The 23,128-nt window shown below is 40.8% G+C and overlaps 1 protein-coding gene across 1 annotated transcript in view; it reads right to left on the bottom strand.

Moving 5' to 3' along the window:
* Positions 1 to 1,623: 1,623 nt before the first annotated feature.
* COLEC12 (collectin subfamily member 12) overlaps positions 1,624 to 23,128 on the bottom strand; it is a 99,554-nt gene continuing 78,049 nt past the window's right edge. The window contains exons 3-10 of the mRNA XM_080581113.1: positions 22,977 to 23,099; positions 16,790 to 16,888; positions 13,176 to 14,222; positions 11,273 to 11,761; positions 10,701 to 10,837; positions 9,779 to 9,888; positions 7,935 to 8,080; positions 1,624 to 6,745 (exon numbers count right to left, since the gene is read on the bottom strand). Coding sequence (XP_080437239.1) covers positions 6,726 to 6,745; positions 7,935 to 8,080; positions 9,779 to 9,888; positions 10,701 to 10,837; positions 11,273 to 11,761; positions 13,176 to 14,222; positions 16,790 to 16,888; positions 22,977 to 23,099 — 2,171 coding nt within the window. The 3' untranslated portion in view covers positions 1,624 to 6,725. The remainder of the gene's footprint in view (positions 6,746 to 7,934; positions 8,081 to 9,778; positions 9,889 to 10,700; positions 10,838 to 11,272; positions 11,762 to 13,175; positions 14,223 to 16,789; positions 16,889 to 22,976; positions 23,100 to 23,128) is intronic.

Here is a 23,128-nt window from a genome sequence, read left to right as displayed (position 1 = left end):
GTTTTGTCCAATTTCCACCTCCTGGCTTTTATTTTGACATAAAAAAAAAAAAAAAGGACAGAAATACATTGTTACTATTCAGAACAATAATTCATCATCTGTTTTATATGAATGTGGATAATAGAGCTGGAATTAAGGAAATGTCATCTGCAATATGCCCAGGCTTCTGAATGAGAGGGATTCCCGAACAAACTTCTTCCAAAGTCACATTTGAGATGTGCAGCTTCCACCAGTAGGACCTCTGGCAAGGCTGGCAAGAGCATGACTGCAAATGCAGGGCGTTCGGAAGCAACTCTCGCTGCCTGGAAGCATGCCGATGTCTGAGCCTCGGATTTGTGCCTCAGCAAGACAGATAGATCAGAGGAGCTAACCAGGAGAACCAGGTTAAACTCTGAACTGGAGATTTTAATCCCTTGAAGATCAAGGGCCAAAGTATGACCTAAACCTAAATTCTGCTCTGGTGTATAACCAGAGTAAGTGCTCTGAAGCTCAGACTGACAGACTAATGTTTCAAACACTTTATAAAATGTGGCACTATCTTGTTAAAAAAACAAAAACCAAAGCACAAGTACTTCTAACCTACTCCAGTTCAGCAGGAGACCATCCCCTACGCCCATTTTTCTGCTCTCTATCCTCTAGCAGTAACAACGAGAAAAGAGTATGAAAACTTCCACCACTCAGTGAGAAGCATGACATGTCCTCAGATAATCCCTCTTGGGGCTGGGTGGTGGAATCAGCGCCAGGCTCTGTCATCAGGGCTCCCGGGTTGGTCAGCAGGACGTGTTTGTTCCCAACCACCCTTCGCTGCGTCCCAAGATGAATGGCTCCAGACTGACCACTACAATTGCACGGTAGTCCCAGGAGAGAAGCTATTTAAGCTAAGGGACAGCACTGGAACAAGAACAAATGTGTCTAAACTGGACATAATTGCATTCACGCTGGTTATTAAAAGAAGGTTCCTAATGAAGTTTTTGAAGAGCAGCCAAAAGTATTAAAGGGGCAAAGAAAACCCCCCACCCCCTAATTATTTTTAAAATAGAACTTGTCACATTTTCTGGATGAGTTATTGATGTTGGTCTGCAGAGGAGTCAATAGTCTCAGCAGTCCTTTAACCTGCTTTCCTGTGATCAAGGGGTCTCTCGGTAATTTAGAGCCATCTTATCCCCGCAAGGCATTGCTCTCTGCTGGGCTGATGCTGCTCTGCTGAGACCACACTGAGGTCTGCTCTCCAAAACAAGAGCAGAAACGGCAGCCTCCCATATGCATGGTGATGTGGGAGAGGTGCCTCTCTGATTAATTTAGCATTGAACCCCTTCCTCTCAAATTGAGGTGCTCTATGCCAATATTGGTTTCGTTGCAGAAAATTGCCCCTAAAAATCACCTCCCCAGCATATGGAAACAGACTCCCCAAACCAAGATATCAAAATGAATCATATGCTTGAAAATCTCCCTTTTCCCTCAGTCACAAAAGGAGGGTGGCAATACTTACATGCCTCTGGGAAGCCCTTTGGGTAAGAAAATCCTATCCACATGCAACATATTCTCCAGAAAGAGCATTATTTGCCTAGTGATTCGCTTTTATTGTTCTGGTACTAAAAAAGAAAAAAAAAATCTCTACACAAATTTTGGAGCACTACACAGAGTTTATTTTGAAAAAGAAATCAAAGAATGTTTTTTTTTTTTTTTTTCATCTCTGAGCCAGATGGAAAGAACAAACAAATGTATTCCATCCTAAGAAAGGAAACACATGAGAACTTTCAAAAAAATTTAGCCAAGTTTTTTTTTTTTTTTTTATTAAACAACATGGAAAAAAATGAGGTGGAGATGATAAATGAACAAATAGACTCTGGTTTTAGGAAGGCCTAGTTTCTAGGGAACAAGGATCTTGTCCACCAGGCACAATGCTTTTTAGCCTATAAATACCCAAACTACCTTTGAGTGAACATTGGGTACACACCAGGAGCTGTATGGCTGCCTCCTTGTCTCACTCCTAGCTGGGCCCTGGGCGAAACGAGGTGTCCCACTGTTATTCTGGTTCTGTGAAGGCTCAGCAGTGACCCCACCATGGTTTTCCAGGACTTAAAGGGTGGTTAGAAAGAGGATGGAGGCCCTTTCTTCCCAAGGAGGAGCCACATGGAGAGTACAAGTTGCGCTGGGAGAGGTTTCTTGATATAAAAAAGAAATTTTTCCCAGTGAGAACAATCAGTCACTGCAACAACCTCCCCAGGGACGTGGTAGAGTCCCCATCACTGGAGGTTTTCAAGATGTGGTTGGACAGATCCCTTCCAGCCCGGGCTGTTGTATGTCCCGGGCTTGAGGCAGTGCCAGGTGAAGGTGGCTGTGTCCCACTGCTGCTCCTTACCAGCAGATGAGGAGTGAGCTTGGATGCAGCACGCATCCTGCTCGTGGCGCAGCCTGGTGCTCACAGAGGAGCAAACGTCCCCAGGCGCACAGAGACCTCTGCAGAATGGGGGTGGGAAGAAAAGCAAAGCAAATCTGGAGGCTGAGGCCGGAGACATTTTGTTCCCTTTGGATGCTACATCTGCCTGCGATGCTGTGCTTCTAACCAAGGAAGCTGCACTGGGGAAAAACAGTTTTGTTTTCTCACAAGAGGATCAGCTCGGCCCCCTCAGCAGCCTTTCCCCTACTGGCTGCGGAGCTGTTTCCTTTGACAGCCAGCGTCCGTGCTCCAACCGGCTCCTCTCCTTGCCAGTGAGCAGAGACCAATTCCTGCTACTTGCTAAAAACAGAGGAGCCATCTGCCAAGAACAGAAAATTAAAAGAGGAGGTCAGCTGCTTGAGAGAGAGGGAAGTAGCAGGATCAGATTAGCTGTTACAAACAGCCCCTTTAAAGCAGACCCGATAATGGCTCATCTAAGGATGGGTCCTGCTCAACGGAGGTCAAGGCACCATTCATGCCGGGGCCCTTCTTGTTGCCTTCTTCCATCAGGACAGGGAATTGCTAGAGGAAGCTCAGATGCGTTTTGTCTCGTTCAGCTTCAAAACCAAGTCTTTAGCATCTAATGTACTGCAGGAGCAATGCACTAAAATTGCAACTAAGGGATAAAATGGCCACAGTCATGCTTGGAACTAGGAGGGTGTAAGTGAGAAGAAAGGCTTTAATTCCAATAATGTTCACCAATTTGATTTTTAATGCCTATGAATGCTTCTGGCTGTTTGTAGACACAGCTCTCCGTGTGTCTCTTGGTTACAAAAGCACGCACAGGAGTAAACACCATTCGGTTCTACATTTCCACTTAGTGCTTCCTTTATTGGAACAACTGCAGGTGTTATTTATAGACATCGAAGAGGATGAAAGTTTTGAGATTTATAAGCTCCAATCAGCTGAAGGTGATTCAAAATAAATTAATGAAATGAGTCAGAAATGAACTTAAGAGATCCAGCACTGGATGTAAATCACAAATGATTTTGCACCCTCTCTGCCTTCCTCTCCCTTTCCTGCAACACTCAGAGTGCTTGCCAGGGGATATGAACTTGCATTTAGTTCGATGTAAAATGAGAAAAAGAACGATGGAAATGTGTACTCAGTATGCCAAGTTACAGTACTTGCGCATAAGAAGGAAAGCCAAAACTCTAGCTGGGACAAAATGATTTCCTATCACTGAAAACTTTCCATACAACCTGCGCTATCACTCAAACCATGCAGAAAGCAGATTTAACAGGGATGTTTTCCAGACCCCATGTGGCAGCTCTGACTTTCGTGACAATTTCTTGGCCCTTTCTGGTGTCCTGCTTGCATCCTTGCCAATCTCTTCTGTCTGTGACAGGTTCCTGAGCTGCCTTAACGCTCTCCCAGTTCTCCCAGTGATTTCAATCTTTGTTGCCATTTGACACCTCCATTTCCCTCGTGCAGGATCACCGGGTCAGAAGGATGGTCTGTCTCAGCCCTCCTGGCTGCTCAAGCCAGATTTTAAGGATGACTGAATGCACTAGGCATGCAAATGTGGCATCCATCTCCAGCCAGTTTTGACTAACAGCTACAGTCTTTCCTTCAAATACACAAACAGAGAGTTTAGAGCAGGCACATTTTGTTTCTCAGTTAGAGGTGGATAATTAGAGCATTATTATAGATAATTACAACCCAGCATTGAAATTCACTTTGAAATAAGTATTTAATTTATAAACATGTTGCATCTTTAAACTGCCCTAGTTCAATGGTTATTTGCATGCGAAGACCACCCAACTGCCTGTGATTTAGCTTAGCTGCTATGCTAGATTTCAACAAGCTAAGCAGCTCTGGCTGATGAACAGCCATTCCTGTAACCTTGCAGTGCAGCTATGGCTGTTGATCTGCACAGAAAACCTCTTTAGAAGGAGTGGAGGGCATGAGGTGACTCTTGGATTACCCTATCTTGAAATGTACCATCACTCCTGTTGCTCAAGGAAGAGAAGGATGATATCAGGGTGAGAAAACGGTGTATCTGGGACTTACACAGAGGTTTGTCGTGAACTTCTTGGGTGGATATAGGTCCATCACAACAGTAAAAAGCATAAAGAACTTCATCTAACATGGTAGATGCTCAGATGGGCTTATTTTACCTAAATGCACCGACATCCAAAATGAAGATGGAGGTGCTTCTCTAATCCAGTGTAGCTCTGCAAAGCTTCATTCACCATGGTTTGTGAGGCTCTCTGAGCATGCAAAGTAATAGTTTTGGACCTCGTTATCCAAAAATAACAGCTTAACATAATCTCCATAGACATTGTACAATATATATGTAAACACTACAGCATGCATCTACACACAGCTCCTAGGGCCAACATGACAGGGTGTTTGGCATGAAACATGATGAGAAAGCCAACAGAAAAGCCTCGGGAAAAGCAGTGCATCTCAAGAAAGGCCTTGCCTCCAAGATGGAGACACATGGTCTGTGCAGCTGCAATACACAGACCTTTCACTTTTAATTATATATGTGCAATTTTCATTTTGTTCCTGTCTTGCATCTAGTATATGCCACAGGACAGATTCCCAAATGCAACGTTTTGTGCATTTTCTTTAAGTAAATTGTACTTTAAAAGTCGTTCTCTCCCCACCCTCACCCCCCAGAAGAAATGAACACTGGAGGGAGTGTGGGATTTCGGAAAGCAGCAGCCTTTAATTGGATGTTCTTAGGAGCAATATTTGAAAATCTGAAGTACAAAACCTTGTCTCCTTCCAACAGAGCTGGAGTATTTCAACAAACTCATCTGCATTCAGCCAAGGTAAACGGCAGGTCAGGAGGCAAAGGAAAAACAACTCTCCAGCAGAAGAAGCCAAAACAACTTCCCTTGTGGTATAGAGTGTGGCCATACGAAGAGCATAGAAACTGTGAACCAAAACCAGGGTTTCTGCTAATGAACTTCAACGTGTCGCTAATTTTTTAAATTTCTGATAAGCAGTACTGCTGCCTAGACAACGACTCATGGGACTGTGGAGGAAACTGTCTGGTTGATGATATCATCTCATTTAGCCACAGTGCTTTCTGTTTGTAGCATATTTTATTTTCTAGTTTGTTTGGGAGAGAAGTATTGGTCCAAAAAAATAGAGAGATCAATTTACAAAGTACTTTGGAGAAATGCAAGACTTTTCTGAGTATGGCATGTTTTTATTACCAAATTTTGAAATCTATCTTGAAAAGAAACATATTTTATTTAGTATGTGCAGCTCTTTTGTTTCTGTTTCCATAAAATCCTTCCCCTGGGCTTGACTTACAATGTGGGTAGCACCTATTAGGGCAGGATTCCTCGCAAACAGGAAGAAGGAATGAAAACATCTCAACTTTTGTGGCATTTCCTCATGAGTGACAGAAGGCTGGAAGGTAGGCAGGAAGGCAAGAAAGAAGGAAGGAAAAACTTTTATTAACATGGTCTTTGCGGAGTACCCTGATGGAACACTGACTGAAATCAGAGCTACAATGAGTATCTAGTCCTTAGTCAACTTAGTTGTTACACACGCAGACTGGATTGCGTAAAATATGAAAAACACTACCTAAAATCTGTTTAAAAAGTTATTTGTCCAGAACAAGTCATCTGGGAAAGTACGAATATTTCTACCTGGAAAAATATTTCTCTATAGCTGAACTAGGCCTGGTAGCAAACCTTAATGATTTATTAGTACCTTATTGTTTTCTTTGGCCCCTGTGCACTATATTTATAAAAAAAAAAAAAGTCAGTAAAAAAGAGAACAATTGTAAAAAGCAAATATTTTGTACAAAAATACAAAGTTTTAAAAGCTCTTAAAAGTATATTCCATATTATTGATAAGAGTTGGACTATATATATATATTTATATAAATCTATATATTCGTGTATCTGTATAATTTTCCTACATTTGGGATTTTAGCGAATGAAACATACTGTGTACACAGTTGCTTTATATGTTTTTCTATAGATGAGTGGCCAACAGTCTTACTCAGATTGACAGAATGTCTTCTTCCAGAAGACAAAAGTTGCTTATGTATGTGGTTACTGGTTGGGAAGAAAATCTATAACAGAATTAGTCCAACAGTATTTCCTGATGCTGTGGGTAGAAAGGCCTCAAACAATTGTAGGATGCTGAAGAAGAATTGCTGCTGAATTCCTTTATGCATTTAAACCAGTTTTCAGTGCCTGCTTTTGTTTTGTTTTGTTTTCAATTTTTGTAGGCAATGTTGCTCTCTCCCTGGATTTTCTTTTTCTTGAAGTAAATTTCCATAATATGTAGGTATCTGTAAAGTCACAGCCCGTTACGCTCCAAATATTTGCCCTACAGTACGAGAAAAAAAAAAAAAAACAGAAAAAGAAAAAAATCACATAAAAAGCTTGTGAAGATTAAACACATTTCCAAAAAGAAAGCTTACTGAGATGAAGGTATGTTAAAAATTTAAGTGGACTCATATGCAGTATCTGTAAATCCTGGAGGATAAATATTTGTAAACGATGAAGTTTTGCTAAAATAACAAATGTATGTAGGGAGATGAGGACACATTATGTTGTTACTTACATACAGTCCTTCACTCTGGACACTCAAACAGGGTTATACACGCACAAAGCTTGTTCAGCACTTTGTTTTGTTTTGCTTTAGGGGGATGTTTTTGTGGATAGGATGTATTTTTGGCAGTAGTTGACATTTCCATCTACCTTCACTGAAATTCAGCCTACACATTTGCAACCGGAGCAGCCACGCACTCTTGGCAAAGCAATGTTACACCAGGCTGTACGTAGGCGATAACATCTAAGCAGAGCGCCACCCTGAACACAGTTATCACCTCGCTCCATGATGGCAGGGCTGGGATCTAAGAAGCCACGCGAACCACCTGCACTCTTCCGTTTGCAGAGATGCCTGTACATCCAGAAAGAGAACCTCTGTGGCAACCACCTGAGTGAGTGCTTGGACACATTGGCCATTTATGAGCCCTCCACTCCAATGGCCATTATTTGCAACAGAGCAGTTGCTCACGCCACTTGGACCGAGCCTCCCTGCACTATGGGACATCTCCTGGCAGCATTGCTGGTGGGAATTTTAAGACCTCCTTAGCAGTCACCAAGTGCTTTGTGTTGCACAAACTCTCAAAACAGAGTCTATTTGTTTTCTGAAGGCTGGTTTCTGGGCCACCCTAATGGCCAGCTTTCCCCCCTGCTTAGCCACTGAGTTTATAAAAACAGCTCCCATTGTGGCCAGGGTCTGGAACATGTGTCAAACTGTGCCTGAAATTTTAGGCACATTTCAAGTCTGCAGGAGATGGCCAAGATATAGACCATGCCATGCCTGCAGTCAGTCTGGAGGCTGCTTTTCCAGGGTGCGATTAATCCATCATCCACGTTACACGAAGTATTAGCACTGCCATTGCAATTAGCTTAATGCCTGGATCATATCCCCACTACCTGTGCAAAATTTACTTGAATTTGGCCTGCTATGGGTAGGGTGAAATAACTGAACCAAGTGCCTCGCTTACCTTTGTCCATGTCTTTTTCACAAATGAAATTGTTAACATCTTCACAGTAGAAATCATTCCAGAGCCCAGCATAGATTAGCCCGGCACAATCTTCTCCTGGCCCATGCCCATGGCTCCAGTTATCAGGTTGCCCGTTTTTCCAGTTTCTTTCAACAAAAAAAAGCAATAGATATTATTGCACAACGCGGCACACATGACAGTTTTTCAACCACATGAAATTAACAAAAACATCATGAGGTCTGTTCTGAACGGGAAATACACATTGAGACAAACAATACATGACTCTTGTTGAAAATGGAAAACAGATGTATAACAGAGAAGGGAATCTATTCGGCCTCGGGCTGCCAAAACTCAAAGACCTAAAATTAGACCGATGAACTTTATTTTAGTTTCTGAATGTACATGCACATACGGTGGGAGTGTGCTCTGTGCTCCGCGTGCATCGTTCCAAACCTGCAAACTCTGTGCACTTCATTCCTGCCAGCAGACGGTACTGTGACGAGCCGGAAGCTTGCAAGCACTGCAAACCATGGCAGCACGGTGCCTTCTTCAATGTCTGCACTGAGATGGGCCTCTCAGAAGGCACGGCAAGGATTTATTTGTTTTACAGATTGGTGTTTCAACAGGAAGTGAACTTTTGAGCTTATAAAGAATGTACAAAATATGTACCTACATGTCTTTTGAGATTATTAGCCTCGACGGTGAAACTTAACCCAGCATGTAAAGAGCTTACAGCAAGTGCTTCCTCATCCTGTTTTTGTTTGACAAGTGAGAAACACTTCCAGCCTTGGGACTTAAAAGCTCCATTTTCCTGAAGGAACAGGTTGTTGACTGGAGCTTGTGATTGCTGGCTGATATGGTCCATGCCCAGCTAGAAAACATGCCTGCCTGACACATAGCATCTTACCTGGCACCTGGGAGGACACATGGCTTTCCAGAAATAATGAAATACTTTGAAAATCAGTAACTGACAGCTCTGAGTTTATTACAGGGCACCTAAAACCATGGGGTGGTGGAAATCTGTTGAAAGCAGTGGCTGAAGTGGAAATTGGGCACAGTGCTGCCATAAAGAGGAAGAAAAATGAAAACAGGGAGGGAGAAAAAGGGAAAAATATTATGGCTCATTTGAAATGCATCTGACTTTTTCCATGTTTCTCATCAAAATGAACACCAATGAAATCACAGCTAATCATTTCGTAACATCTGACTGAGTGAGCCTGTTTTTCTGCTGCACAGCATGCTCAGATCTGTAAACTCTTCAGTCCGCTCCTCGGTATTAAAAATTTGGGTGGTTGCAATCTGTTCCATTTAGGACAAATTAGGTGTAGCCCTAGGATTCCTGGAGAGCTGCCAACTCAGTTCTCAGATGGCCAAAGCTTAGACACGCTAATTTCATGCATTTTCCTTACGTTTAATGCTTTCCACTTGGATTTGGGCTTTATCTGAAAGCTGGTCATTTTTTATCAGAACAAGCACTCTATTTATAGCCAGTTGTAATGCAAATAAGGAAAAATCAAACCAAGACAGAAAAAAGTCTGTGCTTTCCATCTCAACTTTGTAATAAAAGTCAGGAGCAAATGTTTTGGCAAGAAACGCGGTGCTGTGTAGTTATGTGATTCTTTCATTCAGTGTTCAGTTTTCCTCCTGGCAAGGAAATAAAGCTGTGTGCATGGAGAAGGCAGAGAGAAAAAAAACAGTTCAACAGCACCCTCAGTGAAGAATTATTTCATTGGCATCTACAAAACTCTGGATCCACTGTATAATTTCTAGATGCTGTTTTTAGAAGTGTCAGCAAGAGTGGTAGCATCTGCAGAAAATAAACACTATTGTTTTTATTTACGTACGTGTAATCTGGTAAGGATCCATCCAGCCATCTCCATTCATTTTCCTTCTCTGAATCTGTAAGTCCAATCCAGAAGCTGCCTTTCCCTGCAATCTGCCTTTTTATCCATTGCTGTGGAAGGAAGATCTTAGTCCATAATATGCAAACACAACAGTCTTTGGAGCTAATAAGATACTCTGGCTTCATGAGCATCTTTGCTATCAGAGTAGGAATGGCCAGAGGAATTTTTCTAAGCTGAAGGTAGGTTTCAGGAGTTTGCCTTGTGACCCCCTGCCTAGAATCCACAGTGCTACCTGCAGGTGCAGTATAGAGGGCTAATCATCAAAATTAGATTGACATAAAGTCACAGACTACATCTTATAGCTATAAATTGAAACAAACAAACAAACAAGCAAAAAACAACAACAAAACCACCAAAAACCCCAGACAGTAAGCAATTGTATCTTGACGTTCCCACTGCCACATAGCCACTGAATAATTATGTTGAACAGTACTAAAAGTACAGCTAGATTTATATAGTTATATTAAAAACACTTGTGTCACAGAAGTCTTAGGCTGCATATATTAAAAGGGAATTTAAAAATAAATTATTTTCAACACTGCAGACCTCCCCTGCATTTTGGATAATATGCAAGGCATACTGGACTGCATCTCCAAAGGTTCAAACCTCCAATTCTCACCAGCCTTTCTGTGTGCTCTGTTCCCACCACCTTCAGGGTGAGTTGCTCTGCTCACACTGTCCTTCTGCACATGGAATAACTGCTGAGCAGGCAGAAGGTGGATAAAATGATAACTGGAGTCAACCACTGTGTCTCCTTCACTATATGAATTCACGATGCTTTCAGCTTCCCACTTGCCCTGTGGCTTCCACATGTTAAATAATCTCAGACTCTCCTTGAGAAACAGAAACAAAACCTAGTTACCTGTTCTTCTTTGTTGTTTATGATAACCAAGTGTGATGCCTTCTCTTCACAGAATAACTTTGCCTCTTCAAAGATTTCTCTTTCAATTGAAAAGTAGTAGCACTTTTCTGTATAGTTCTTCCAATGAGGAGAACAACCTATGATGTGAATTTTTCTGTGTTAAACTAGTTACTGAAATCAATGAGCTAGTGGTAGTTTTCTGCATTTGGCCAATAATAAATGGAGGATCCCACACCCACCTACAATGTGCTGCCATATAAAATACTTAGATATTTGAGAATTTATTTACCAAGGTCCTGACACTGTGAAATCAAGGTTAAACTGTGTGGTCAAGGTGATTATTTATTACTCATACAACTGATTTTTCTTTAGCTGTAAATATTAACTTAGATTCAGGTCATGCGTCTGAAGATCAACAAGTATAGCTTCATTTGACAGGGCTCTTTATGACAAATCTCAAAGACTGAGTCTAATGTAGCAGAGGTTATTTGAACCAGTAACTCCGATGTGCACCCTCTGCTAGATATATTTGCATCTCAGTAAAAGATACACGCGGTGTTTCGATAGCTTACCGTTAGCCTCAGGCACCGACGTAGGTTCACTCTGTAGTGCCATTGGCATCCCAGGACCTGGTGGCCCTGGTGGGCCAGGTGGGCCCTTTGGACCAGGCAGCCCAGGGACTCCAGGTAGCCCAGGTAGTCCTCGAGGTCCTGGTACTCCTGGCTCTCCCACAGTTCCTTGTAGGCCTTGAAATCCTGGTGGGCCTTGTGGCCCTGGTGGACCATCTTTGCCTTGTGGCCCTGGTGGCCCTGGGTCTCCGCTTGGTCCAGGCAGACCCGTCTTGCCAGGAGAACCTCTCTGACCTTTGGAGCCCGGTGATCCTCTTGAACCTTTCCCTCCTTTTTCTCCTGGTGGCCCAATTGGCCCAGGTGGACCCTTTTCACCTGCAGGTCCTGGTGGTCCAGGCTCTCCTTTTTCTCCTTTTTGTCCTTTTAGGCCAGCAGGGCCAAGAGGACCTTGTGGGCCTCTGTCACCTTTAGGTCCCCTTGGACCAGGAGGGCCTGAAATAATGTAAGCAGTCAAAGTGGGGATACAGACAGACAACAAAACAAAAAGGCCATTCGGGGTTCTTGCTTAATATACCTCAGCCCAGCGACACTGGACATGCAGCACTGTGAAAACTGGGCTAACACCTACTTTGAACAGTACTTGTAAAAATACATCTGCTTCTCAGGCACTATACACAATTTCTCTTTCCTAAGCCTACATGAAATACAAGATTCAGAAGAAAATCATCTGATGCACCTTGTCCTGTGAACCGGACAGTGCCATGATGCCCCAGGTGACCAGCTGAGGTGCCAGTCCCTACAACACATACTCTGTGCTGCTTATTCATGCAGTACTGTGTGTTGATGCTCCCATTCTCCTATTCCGCTACACTCCTTTTTCCTCCTTCCTCTCTTAGACTACAGGACTACAGCAACACTCCCGTAACGCCTTCTTTCTTACTCTGTCAATAACGGGTTGTCAAAAGAGACAAAAAAGATGGAAAGTGTGCAATAGGACAACTATGGGAAAGGCCAGTACTATTCATTAGTTTGCAGGTTATAACAGGAAACAGAACAATACACGTGGTAGGAAATGGTAATATTGTGGCAGTTTTTCATTTATAAACAACACAATAATTCTGGATTCTATTCATGGATGAGTAAATACTTTGCCTATATATACATATTTTCCCCAACTCAACATCATTTAAACTTCTTCAGAGACAAATTCTTCAACTAGAGTCACTTAGGCCTGGTTTAAATGAAAAAGCTTAAGGTTACTGACTTGCAATCTTGGCTTTAATTCAGGCGTAGTCTATTTGGAACAACAAATTTTTGTTTATGATTAGAAATTTAAGCCTGGCTGGTTCCCATCAGGTTGGCAATATGAGCAATCTTTTCATTTAGCTGGGAGAAACCTCCTAAAATTGATGCTATTTATTTCTGAAGGAAATAAAGTATCCCAGGATTCAAAACTAAGCAAAGTAGGATGTTTTCTGGCAGACTAACAACTGGCTTAAAGTAAAATAGCAACTTGTTTTTCAGTAAGGGTGGACCTTTCTGGGAATAGTCCAATATATATTTTTAAGCCATTTCCTCCTTTGCAGGGATTGGTTTTTTGAGGTTCCACACCTTCACTGGCTTATTTTAGAAACTAAATGAAAAGCAGATCCATGCAGTCAGTCAGAAAAAAAAAAATTGCTAAGTCAGAACCTTCTTTTATAACATCCCCATTCTAGGTATGTAAAGAAGTCATAGGAAAATTAGTAAGGAAAATTCAGGCTACATATAAACTTCCAAAATTGAGTATTAGATAATGGAAAACCCCGGGACTGGTACCAACATGCACTAACTTCCACAGAACTAATGTATTGCAAACAGGAATTCATCAAAGACTGTTATGGTCATCACTAGAGAACCTGCATACCTTGTAGGATAGTGAAGTTCTTGATGAGCTGGCCGTGTTTGGAATCTACCAGCTTCATTTCTTCCATGATTACTGACAAATTGGCAACTTCAACATCTAACCTTGACCTCATCAAATCCTGTTGCATCTTCAGAGATGCAGAGTCTAAACGAATATTGGCTAGTGTGCTGTTCATAAAAATCAGCTCATCTGAATGTTTACTTAAGGTGTCTGTACATGTTGTCCTGACCTCATTGAGATTGCTGGTCAGTGTCCGTAGATGATGAGCAGTGTAGCTGATGTTACTAATGATATTAACTATATCAGTCTCAAAGACCTGGAACCTCTCTTCTAGCTGGTTGAATTTGGCAGAAGTTCTGTTTTCATATTCTTTATGCTGTTCCTGGAGATCCTTCAGATTTTGTTCGTTGGCTTGGGCAATTGTGGTGATGTTCTCCATTTGCCCGCTGAAAGAGCTGAGCTGATTGTTCATGTCTTCAAGTGTATCATTGTTAGCTTTTGCCAATGCTGAGTTGTTGGCAGCCAAAGTCTGTAAGTTTTGTACTTTCTCCTTAAGCCAGTCAGTGTCCTTCCGGGCCTGAAGGACAACCTGCTGCAGATTTTGAAAGTCATTCTTTATTCTTAGAATAGCCAAACTCGTATCTTCCATTGACTTCTGCAGGACACTGATAAGATTTCTTTGCTGTATTTGTGTCAGGTTTAAGTTGTTGAGGTTCATGATGACCACATTATGAGAATGCACTTGGTTTTGCAAATTTGTTTGGATATCGCTTGTGTCTTGTTGAAGATTGTTGATATAGCCAGTATATGCCTGAAGAGTCTTATTGACACTGATGATCATGAAAGAGTTACTATCTAAGGCACTTCTCATTTGGCTCTGTCTATCATCTAGCACATTTCCAGACTCTTGCAGCTTCTCCAGTGTATCTTTGTTTCTGGTAGTTTTCTCTGCAATGTCATGCAGCTGCTGACGAAGAGCCAGAATGTCAGATCTGAAGCTAGACAGTTCAGTGTTAGTATTCATGGCTTTTTGTCCAGCTTGGTCATCTGTTGTACAGGAAAAAAAAAAAAAAAAAAAAAAAAAAAACCTTTAGGATGAGTTTTTTAAAACACAGTATTAAAAATTACAATATATTTTAAGAACAGTAGGGCTGTCCAATGTTCTGTCAATAGAACTTCTACAATATATTTTCCAGACAAGAAGAAACACTAAACAAAGTTTTGTCACTAGACAGAGTAGAAGTCAAATAGACGAAGACCTTGTGTCTTGCTGAGGAGAGCAAAATGACGATTCTATTGTCATATATGGGAAAACCTACTCTTAGAAACTATGATGAATATACACAGTCACACAGTGCTTGCATTTTGAATGAAAACTGAATGGTAAACAGAATTCAAAATACTAAAGGGGGATCAGAAGGTTTATGTTTTGAAGTTACAGCTGGCTTTTGCTGAAACCTCAGAAGTAAATTCTAGCACGTCATATTTTCTTCCTCCTTTTTCTGCCAGGTGGAGTATCTTCATAGTGATTTAGTAAGTATATTTCTTTTTCTTTTCTTTTTTTTTTTCTCGTCTTTTTTTTTGTTTAAATCTTGGTTTTAGTTTTAAAATAGTTCTAATACCTATTTTAAAACAGTCTGGCTAGAGACAAAAGCTTTGCCAGCAGGGTACTCCAGACATGACAGGATATGATAAGATTTCCTTTTTTTTTTTCTCTCAAACATACCACTATTGCTTCTAATGACATTTCTTTTGCTGTTATTGTTTCCTCATGTTCTGTGTTTCAGGAAGGCAAAACCCTAATCACTGAGGAACATCTCAGCTCTTGCTTGCACTGCTCTATAGTATTCTTCTGGGAGCTTGTCTGAGTGTGATTAAGCTTTTGAGGCTGCACAGCTCATCATCCAGGACACAGAAACCAAATAAATAAGCAGTCAACACTCACTTTGAGGGAAGATTCCCTTTCTTGACCTCAATCACTTCCCTCTGCTACACACAGTCCATATATTTTTGTACCATCTAAGTATAGCTATATTTATGAATTACAGTCTGAAGTTCATCATTTCAGATGTCTCCAAGAGAGGGTAGGATGTTTTTCATAAACTATGAATATGGCTCTGTATGGAGCTTTCTCCTGTGTTTGTATGAGTCCTGATGGCTAACAGTAAATGGTGACTTGTGAGAGAGACTTCAGTCTGAAGTGTTTATGGAGCCTTTCATGGATGGACACGTTCCCAAGCACAGTTCCTCTCCCTGCCATTTGTCTCGCTCCAGGATCCTCTCAGCTCTGACTCTATGTTTACCTCTCAGTTGCAGCTCAAATTATATTGTGTTCCTCACACAGATCTGACAACTGCCAGGTCCACATACAGCTAATCCCTGAAGGCCTGCCTTTCATTTACCACATGCTGGTATCCCTCTAACCCTACAACAGTTCTCTTACCTTTATGCCACCCACAAAACTGCCCTGTAACTTTTTTTAATTTCCTCAATAGCAAGTCCACTTAAATGGGAACTGACTGTCCTGAGCATCTCACTGGCCATCCATCCAGCAGTGTGTAAAAATGTCTGGGATGAACTCAATCAAAGGTGCTCCAAGTTGCGATTAATTTAATCAGAAGAAAAAACACAAAAGGTTGCACGTACTTTAAGGTGTAACGTTTACTTCTATGTATGTATCAGCAAAAGTACATGCCACTGAATTATCCCATATCTTTGAACTAAATGCAGCATGTAAATACTTCAGAATATAGGTTTTTTTTTTTCCAGAGGAAAAAAGCTGTAAAAATTACAATCAAGCTGCAAGTTAGTCAATTTTAGAAGAGCTACATATCTCAATATATGGTTTATGAAGCTAAACAAAATTTATTTCCATCAGCACATGCATGTATGTGCATATCAATACTTACATAAAAACTAATTATATAAACTCTATGTACTTATAAGTTGATAATAAACAGCTCTGCTGGTTTTCCAGACAAGTAAGAAAGGTAGAAATGTAAATATAGTGAGTAGAATCCTTACTCATGATCTTTTTCCATCTTCCTGAAATTTGAGAACCATAATAACACTTGAGAGACATGAACTCATAACAACTTTGTGTTTTGAATTCCCTGAGATGATAAAGACATGTTTTATGGAAGTTATCAACTTGCCTCAGACGTAAGAGTTTTGAACAGCTGACTATTTGTGCACCCCTTACAATGGCCATCAGTTTTGAATCTTAAAAGCTAAACCAGCATCAAGGTGACTAGATGACAGATATTCATTTTATGCAGAATGTCTTGTTTTGTGGAACAGCTTCTGCTATATTTTGCATTTCTAACTCAGAGAAGACTCTCTCCTGAGGACAACTTTTAAGTGTGTTTTTAAGTATAGATGATTTCAGAGTGATTTCAGTGGGAACTGTAAATATTAAAGTATTCTTAAAATGATGTCCTGGGTAGAGATGGTTTTAATTTTATTAAGCGTTTCCCAAGTACTTGAGAAATTGGAATAGAAGTGCTGTATCTTGTCATAGCCAGAGTTTTTTTCCGACAAATTTCTGGCCACAATCTTCCAGGAGAACATCTCAAAGACAGAATACAAAGGGGCTTTGGCAGCATGTAGATTACCTAATTTCTTCAGACCACTCTCCACCTCTGTGAGCTTTTCTGTATATCTTCTGTGGGATGTTTCCAGGCCACCTGTCACATTGTCCATTTTTTCTACAACTAGGGAAAAGAGAACAGTGTGTTATGCAAAGAAGAGAAGTACAATTATGAAAAAAGTCTAGTAAACTACAAAGCAAACCAAAAGAACATCACTAAAATGAAACAAAATAAAAGCCTGAAAATTGCCTTGCTTGCACTACACTCTGCTGTTCTGTGAAATGTTGGAGAGATGAACTCTTATCTGCTGGTGGAACCCAGCAGCCCTCCAGTTCTTCACTCTGATGACAGTCCCCACACATTTGTTTGCTCAGGAGCAATCTTCCTTATGAATGAGAAAATCCCTCTTTGTGAGTTTTCCTCATGAACCAAGTCTTTTTATGGTACTTCCATGTTTACAAGCACAGTGTTGTGTGGTAAACACAGACTGGTTGCTAAAGGCTTAGACATGTGAGAAAACTTCCTTTTATTTTGCTATGAGCCATCTCTCCTTGAAGATTTTTTTTTTTTTCTTTCCTGAGCCTTTTAATCATTAAGAATTGCCTCCTGGCTAGCAATCTCTGGTCTGAGATAGCAGTTGGAAGACATAATTATTAAATACGGCTGGGACAAACTTTTAAACATCTTGATAATGGTACAGATCACTCAAAATGGTCTTGAAACCATTCTGACTCATTAAGATTGAAATGGTGGCCAGTCAGCAAGTGCAGATTTATGGCTTCCGCTGATGAGCTCTTTATTTTGTAATGCCTGAGTCACTGTCTTGTCACTGAGACAATCTGATGATTTGATGGAACTGATATAGAAATGGGAAAAGAGCAACAAATAAAGAGCACGGAGTGGCTTCTGGTGACAAAAGTATGTAGTGAAATGTTTGCAAGGCTAGGAGCTGCCTTCGGCTTCCACACCAAACCTACTCTAACATGCTTTTGCATTCAAACCACAGCCAGGGGCAGAAACTTCTTCTCATCCCCTGATTATGTGGCGCTTTGGTTACACTGGGAGCAGAACAAATCTGTACCAACCCTGGGAGAGGCTGCATGCAGTATCGTGCCAGCCCTCCCTTCAGACAGAAGAAGGAAGGTGTTTCCCACATTTTTATTTAGCAAAACCAATTCTGTAGGCCTGTGTGGGGTAGGGGATTCCACTAACTCTTTCTGTTTGTGAGGTAATCTGCTGCCGTGAAATAGGATCATAGAAGTTTTTGCTATGTAAGGAATTGTTTTTTACTAGAAGTGGAAATTTAGGGAATATTTTGCTACTGTATGAGGAACCACAAGAATCCCAGACCTTTGAAGTTTAATCCACCAATTGCTCCTTCTTCATTAACTTTTGCCCTTGTTTTTCTGACTATGGGTACCACAGATAGACAGCAGGCTTCTAATGCTTCCCCAAACCAACAGGACAAACAGCAGACCAAGATTCTCTCTGGAGTAACTCTACTGAGGTAAGTGGAGTTGCAACAGAGAAAAATTCTCAAGATTTTCAGAGTGAGCGAACATCCTACAGTGAATTACCTTCCTTCTCCTTTCTGTGCTGCTAACAACCCCAGTAAAAGAGAAGCTCCGTGTGTGCACTAACATAGAGTCAAGGTGCAGATTTCAGTGTTTGAGATGATGGCAGCTGTCCTGCTAATCACCAGGCTGCAACAATGGATTTGCTTTTTCAGGGGGCCATTGCTCAATAACATCTGCTTTAGAAAGAATTTTTCCTCCCACTACAGCACTAAAGTTTCACTTTTCTTCTGCCTATTAAAGGTACTTGTCAAAATACTGTGTGCCATTTTTCCTAAATGAAGCCAGAGCTGATCCTCTCTTTGTCCTACCTGACTGTCTTCCAGGCTGGAGCCCAGATCAGCAGAGGTCCTTCAGTTACTTCTCCTACTCCACTGATGCACGTATCATATACGGTGAGCGTGTGGACCATACTTAGTGTTTCTTTGTGGCCAGCTCTAGGCAACTCCTTGTTCAGTCTGCGATGTTCTGCTTTGTTTATGGATAGTCACTGTGAAGGACATGGCTCACTCTGGGCAGTCATAGAGGACCCAGTGAAAGGATCTGGATTTAAAAAGCAGTGCCACTCCAAATGTTTTTGCTGAATCTTTGCCTTGACTACCAATGTCACATTGCCTATGTTAATTCAAATTCAGTGTAATACTCATCTGTTTGCTCCAGTTATGCAGTACACTTGGAGTTGGCAAATGAATATATGTAACAGCAATGACAGGAAAATGTAGTTACTTCCTTTTGCAGTCCAAGTGAGTGACAGCCTGTATTTCAGATCTAAAGTTTGTAAACCAGAGGCTTTATGCTGCCCTATAACAACAAGAATGTTGTCATGGCTGAATGAAATCTAACACTGGAAACTTATATTAAAGCATTCCCCTGAAGAGCCCAAAGTAAATGAAAGCAGTAGAAATCCTATCAATATGTAGTAGCCTGTACTGGCAGGTGGTGAGAGTGGATGGAATTGCAGATACAACAGCATATGGTATTTGCATTGCCACAAAAAAAAAAGAAGAAAAAAAGCCCACGCTAAAAAGACTGAAAGTGTTCTGTAGCATGAATGTTTTTTGTGCAAAACAGCCCCAAAACAGCAATTCAATCAGACGCCTTACTAGTATAATTGACAACTGGCTGTAGCATGTGTGGAAGACCGTGCCAGGACTTTGTCTGAGATTGCAAAGGATCACCGTTAAAGGGTCTTTCAGTCCCCAGCACCTTGCAGAAGGTAGCAGCTTTTAATTCTGCTGTGTATCTGGGGACCAGGCAGCAGCCCTGGGTCAGGAGGGGCCGACGTGATGCTTAGCAGGAAGATAATAGTTTAGAGGCTGCAAAGAGAAGGCTGCTCACAAGGCGGTGATTTTTGTCTACATGACATTAGGCTGTTGATGTCTTACCCAGATTAACTGATGTCGAGTGCAGAATTATTTTTTATCAGGCAAACCATTTCCTTTATTTTAATTGTTTCCCCTCAGAGGGCAAGTCTGTATGTACTTGCTTTGTACAGGGGCAGGATCTTAGCCTCCACTGTCAAGCAAATTGCAGTCCTGGGGGTCTTGACCTGTCTCCTGCCCAAACTCTCTCCCCAAGCAAGCTGTGGCTTATTTACCTTCTTGCAGCCCTTCCTGCTACTGCCCTGTGGGGAGAATGAATACAGGCCCACGGTCAAAGCTGCTTTTGGTGCTCTTGCATTCAAAAACAGTAGCATGGATGGGCATCCTATTATTGGGAATGCCTTTCCTGCCTGGCATTAGCTCCAACCACGAAACTGACCAGCGACTGAAAACTACCAGAAATTCAAACAAAGCACGGTAGCTTCCCTTAATGGAGTGAGTCACAGAAAAACCATTCACCTTAACCTGACACTGCCTGATGCCAGAAAAATTATAGCTTTGTATTTTCACATTTAATTTAAGAAAGTATGTTAAAAAAATTACAGATTCCTTTATTAATGTTTTAAAACAACAATTTAATATTTCTTCTAAAGCAAACTAATAGTAAACTCATTTTTTATTCCTTCATGACCTGGGTATTTAATTCATGTTTTGGTTTCAGGTTTCTCCAACCTACTATGTAATTTTTACCACCAATTTAGAGGTTTGCCCTGTGTTGACTTTGCCTCCCATTGAGTTATTTTTTGTCTGCCATATTTAATCCACTGATTAGTAGTTTTAACGTTTTAAATCACAAAGGATATCTAAATACTATGTAGGAAATGAAAGTTTTAAAAGTAGTTTGGGGCTTTATAAACATAAGTGTGGGAGGCAAATTTAATGGAAACTTAGCTAAGAGACTGCAAGAATCCCTGATGCCAGCAGAATTCCTTCTTTCAGTGTAATATTGCAATAAAAAAGACAAGCCAAACTGATGCAGAGGGGAGAGTTCAAGAGCTTTATAAAATTTTATTTTGAGTTTTGTTCTTCCTTTAAGGCCTAATTCCTTCCCAACTAAGAAAAATATTGCAGTAATTCCTTTGAATATGTACTGTCAGCTGGGGCTTTGTGTAGCTCATGTTTTCCCTGCAAATTAGCGCTTTAGGCACTGTGGAGACAAAGCTCTTAAACTGCAAGGTACAAAGGGTGAAATTAATACCTGACATATGTCTGCTTGTTGCTTTGGAGTTTCTGAAGGGATTCTTTGGACCAAAAAGGACTTTTTTTTCAATGTATGCCTTTCTCTTGGAATTCAGGTGGAGTGGTTACCAAGATGTCCTAAGGTCAGTGTAGATGTGCATTACCCACGTTTCTGTATTCCTTTTCCCATTTCTATGGGTGAGGAAATTATTTTGTCCTTACCCTGGATAAATGTGGCTGTAACAGAAAGACTAGTCCCTGGTCAGGCATGAGTAACTAGTCAGAGCAAGAAACAGGTTCAGAACTGAGTGCAGCAAAGAAGGGGCCTCAAGATGAGAGCAAAGCTTGTGGAAAAGACTGTGCTGCAGGCCCATGGAGAAAGAAGCTGGAAAACTGTGGACTGAAATGAGGAAGAGAAACTCCCAAAGAGATTTTTTTGGACAGTTTCCTTATTGCTATTGCTTCCTACACATATAGGAGCAAATGCTTGCCAAAGCGAGATACAGAGCAATGGTCCCTGCAACTTGACGTGCTCTTTCTGATGCCAAGTGAGGTCTGATTCTCCTAGTAAGCCCCAGAACTGACAACCGTGTAATAAAACGCTCTTGAGGAAAATTCCACTAAATCCCAGGCGTTTAGTGTCTGGTTTATAGCCTGGAAAGATCACATCCTTACTCGCTGGAAGCAGAGCTCTGCAGATTTATACCTGCAAAACGCCTAAGTCTGTCCTCCCCTAGTCAGTATAACCTATCTTATCCTTATAGACCAAGAACAATTTTTCGAATCCTGAAGAATCTTTATCCTCAGAATCTTCCTTTCAGAAACCACTTACACATTCTTCAGGAGAATATCTGAGCAACTATACTGCTTTTTACATTTTATTTTAATTTACCACACTCTGTCTGCTTTATAGTAAAAAAAGAATATATCTATTCTGATAGAATATTTGTTCTTCACATTCTATCATCTCCCTTGTTAAATTTTCCACCTAAACCAAGCAGTTTTCATTTTCTTCCCACTCAAAACTCTAGTGAATCCTCTCAAATAAGTATTTATCCCTTTCTATTTCTACAATTTCCTTTTCTTTCGCTGGCAAAGTACCAGAGATGATGTCAGTTATGCTACGAGCACAGCTGTTGGCGGCACAGGACGCACTGCATGCTCATCACATGAATATTTGACCCAGCTTCTTGGAGGGGTTTTGAAGCTACAACTGAGAGTTGTACTCAAGCAGCTAGTTTAGAGCTAGCTTAGTTTTCTCCACAACATGCTGCAGTGTCCTACTATAATGCTCAAAATAATGTTATTCACTTTCTTTTTCTTTCAAGAACTTCACATCTAATTTATTTAATTTATAGCTGTGACTGCACAACAAGCATACATTTACATTGATTCATTCATAAGAATGTCTAAGTTGCTACTGTTAATTAGTCCCCATTTGGTATGGGAATTTTAAGCTATGCTTTCCAATGTGCCGTACCATGGACTTGTAAAAATCAACTTTCCTTCATTACTGGGTTGCCAAACTGTCAGAGTCTTTGAAATTACTGTCAAAAGCTTCTAAGCATCTTTATTCATCAAAATAATTGTAGGTAACTCAATAAATTGGCATCTCTTGCTTCAATCTTTCTTCCAGATTTTTCAAAGTAATATTGATCCTACACTTTATTCCTGTGACAAATATTATAATTATCTTAATAAGACTATTCCTGGCTCTCCCACTAAGAAGGACATTTGCTCTGGAAAGGTGCTGATACACGTAAAAGAGCTCAATGAAATTAAGTCAAAGCAAATACTGCAGAGCTTTGAGTCTTTCAGCTACTCCTTCATGGTGGAAGGACAATCAATTTGTTCTAACCTTTTTTCTCTTTTCAAATTTCTAATCTAATTTGAAAACTTCACAATTGTTTGAAAATGAAAACATAAGGCTGAGGTTTGTTGCCATGTGTGTACAACAAACCACATTGCCAAAGGTGAATACTTAAGGTGAAAACGTGATAAATTGCTTATCTAGTACATGGAAATGCTCTTGGATGCTTGACTGAACGAGAAATATTGCGCTCAATTCATACATACCTTTATATCCCAGAATGGCTACTGTAATTGTTAACAGGGCACATAAAATATATAATAAGATGATGGAAAACTTCAGTGCCCAGTTATTTTTACACTTGGTACATTGAGTCCCCTCCTGAATACCTGCAAAAGAAGATTTAAAGAATTTTAAA

The sequence above is a fragment of the Anser brachyrhynchus genome (genome assembly GCF_964034855.1).
Source record: "Anser brachyrhynchus genome assembly, chromosome: 2".
Lineage (NCBI taxonomy): Eukaryota > Metazoa > Chordata > Aves > Anseriformes > Anatidae > Anser > Anser brachyrhynchus.
This window is presented reverse-complemented; position numbering and strand designations above follow the sequence as displayed.